Here is a 2108-nt window from a genome sequence, read left to right as displayed (position 1 = left end):
ATTCTTTTAGGGTATTTTGTTGCTAAGTGCCTAGATTTGGAATTAGGGGCTTTTTAAAAAATAAATTTGGAGGCCTGATGAACATTTCATCAGAATCTTAATGTGGCTAGGAAGTTTCATACATTCCAATATAGTGAAAATCCGTTAGAGTCATAAGAAGATATCTAACAGCTATTTGAGGTGACTTGTTTTTATATAATGTGTCTCTTGAATTTTAGGTCTGCTCCAAGAAAAAACATGGCTGCAAAGGAGAAAATGGAGGCAGTGTTAAATGTGGCCCTGAGGGTGCCAAGCATCATGCTGTTGGATGTCCTGTACAGATGGGATGTCAGCTCCTTCTTCCAGCAGATCCAAAGAAGTAGCCTCAATAACAACCCTCTTTTCCAATATAAGTATTTGGCTCTTAATATGCATTATGTAGGTAAGTATCTGCACCACCTTTTGTCATCTTTTAGTGAGCCATGATAAACGTTTATGAATCTTGTTTATAGTCTGACTATTGCATATGTATTATTAGGGGTAAAGGAAAACAGTTGAATTTATTTTACTGGATGAAAGTAGAAGGCGGAAGAAAACATTTTAGATTTTAATATGATAAAATATAAATAATGAAGAATACTTTCCCAGACATTTAGCTTGTTTTAATTTGTGATTATTTATGGTTTTGGTAGTAATTCAGAAAGAAGCTTCTTAAAATGCATTATTCTTTATTGTTCCAAAAGAATAATATCAGTTGAATATTAAAGCCTTCATTTCAGTGAAATGAAAGGTGGGAAATGATATAATAATATTTTCTTTTAAAATACTCCTTGAAATATAATTGATATGATTTGGAGTTAGTTATGAAAGTAATGTTGAGGGGGTTAAAGAAATTAAAGTCAAGAAATACTTTCAGGAAACATAAAATTCATATACATTAAAAGTCATGAGTCTCATTTTTTTGGTTAATTTTTGGTTTACATGAAATGATAGCAACAATGTATTTTATTTAACATTGCTGTTGCATAACTCAATACATGGTTTGAATGATGTACTATAGTAGTTTTATTAATATTTTTTATTAGAATTGCCCATCAACAAGTTTATCTTTTATAAAATCGTGAAGGATTGTCTTTTCTCTATGAGATTCATTTTTATCTATTGAAAGACTTCTTGGGTTCCAAAGCCTAGCCCTGAGAACCCCTTCCAGCTCTAAGAGATTATTACCAAGTAAGTCATTGTGGGAAGAAATAAGATCTAGCAGAAAAGACAGTGTGTACTGTAATCAGAACATCTGAATACAATAAACTCTCTCTCTTAGGTAGCACTACATTGGGAAAGTCTGTGACATGAGAAGATTCTTTTATGCTGTAAAACATTATAATTCTCAGCCCTTTATTAAAGGCTTTGTATGTTAGCCAATTTATGGAAAATAATTCCAGTCTGTTTTAGTAGAACAATTGAGTACTTGGCTTAGATGTTTAGCTTAATCAGCAAATAATTTACAGGGTGGTTTAAAAAAATGTGCTTATCATGTATATTATTTCTTAATAGATTTAAACACTTATTATAAAAATAGCCACCTAGTAACCAGAAACATTAATTTTAGAAATTAAATGTGTTCTAGTACAGTTGCCGTTTATGACCACTGACATAACTTTGTGAATGTAACTCAGCCTTCTTAAATACTCTTAGTATATGCTATGGTAGAGTAAGCTCAGTGATTACATAGTAGATCATTTCAGCTTGAATAGTTTTTTGGTTGTAGAAACCTCTGCGTCAAAGTATTATGTAGTGCTTATGTAATGCTCTTGATTATAGAAATTTTCTCCTTAAACACACTGTAATGTATTTATGTTCAAAAATCAATAAGCATAAAAAGTATACAGTGAAAAGTATCGCCCCCTATATCTGTTCCTCGTTCATTAAGTTCTCACTCTGAGCCCGAACAAGCAGCTATTTTTTTAAAAAATATATATTTTATTGATTTTTTTACAGAGAGGAAGGGAGAGGGATAGAGAGTTAGAAACATCGATGAGAGAGAAACATCGATCAGCTGCCTCCTGCACACCCCCTACTGGGGATGTGCCCACAACCAAGGTACATGCCCTTGACCAGAATTGAACCTG

General features: G+C 32.4%; 1 protein-coding gene across 1 annotated transcript in view; it reads left to right on the top strand.

Moving 5' to 3' along the window:
* Positions 1-221: 221 nt before the first annotated feature.
* Positions 222-2108, top strand: part of RNF145 (ring finger protein 145) — a 40750-nt gene continuing 38863 nt past the window's right edge. Inside the window, 1 exon segment of the mRNA XM_006766303.2 lies at positions 222-421. Within this exon segment, the coding sequence (XP_006766366.1) occupies positions 238-421 (184 nt within the window). The 5' untranslated portion in view covers positions 222-237.

The sequence above is a fragment of the Myotis davidii genome, unplaced genomic scaffold, assembly GCF_000327345.1.
Source record: "Myotis davidii unplaced genomic scaffold, ASM32734v1 scaffold18, whole genome shotgun sequence".
Lineage (NCBI taxonomy): Eukaryota > Metazoa > Chordata > Mammalia > Chiroptera > Vespertilionidae > Myotis > Myotis davidii.
Note: the sequence above shows the minus strand (reverse complement) of the source record. Positions and strands in the feature narration are given on the sequence as shown.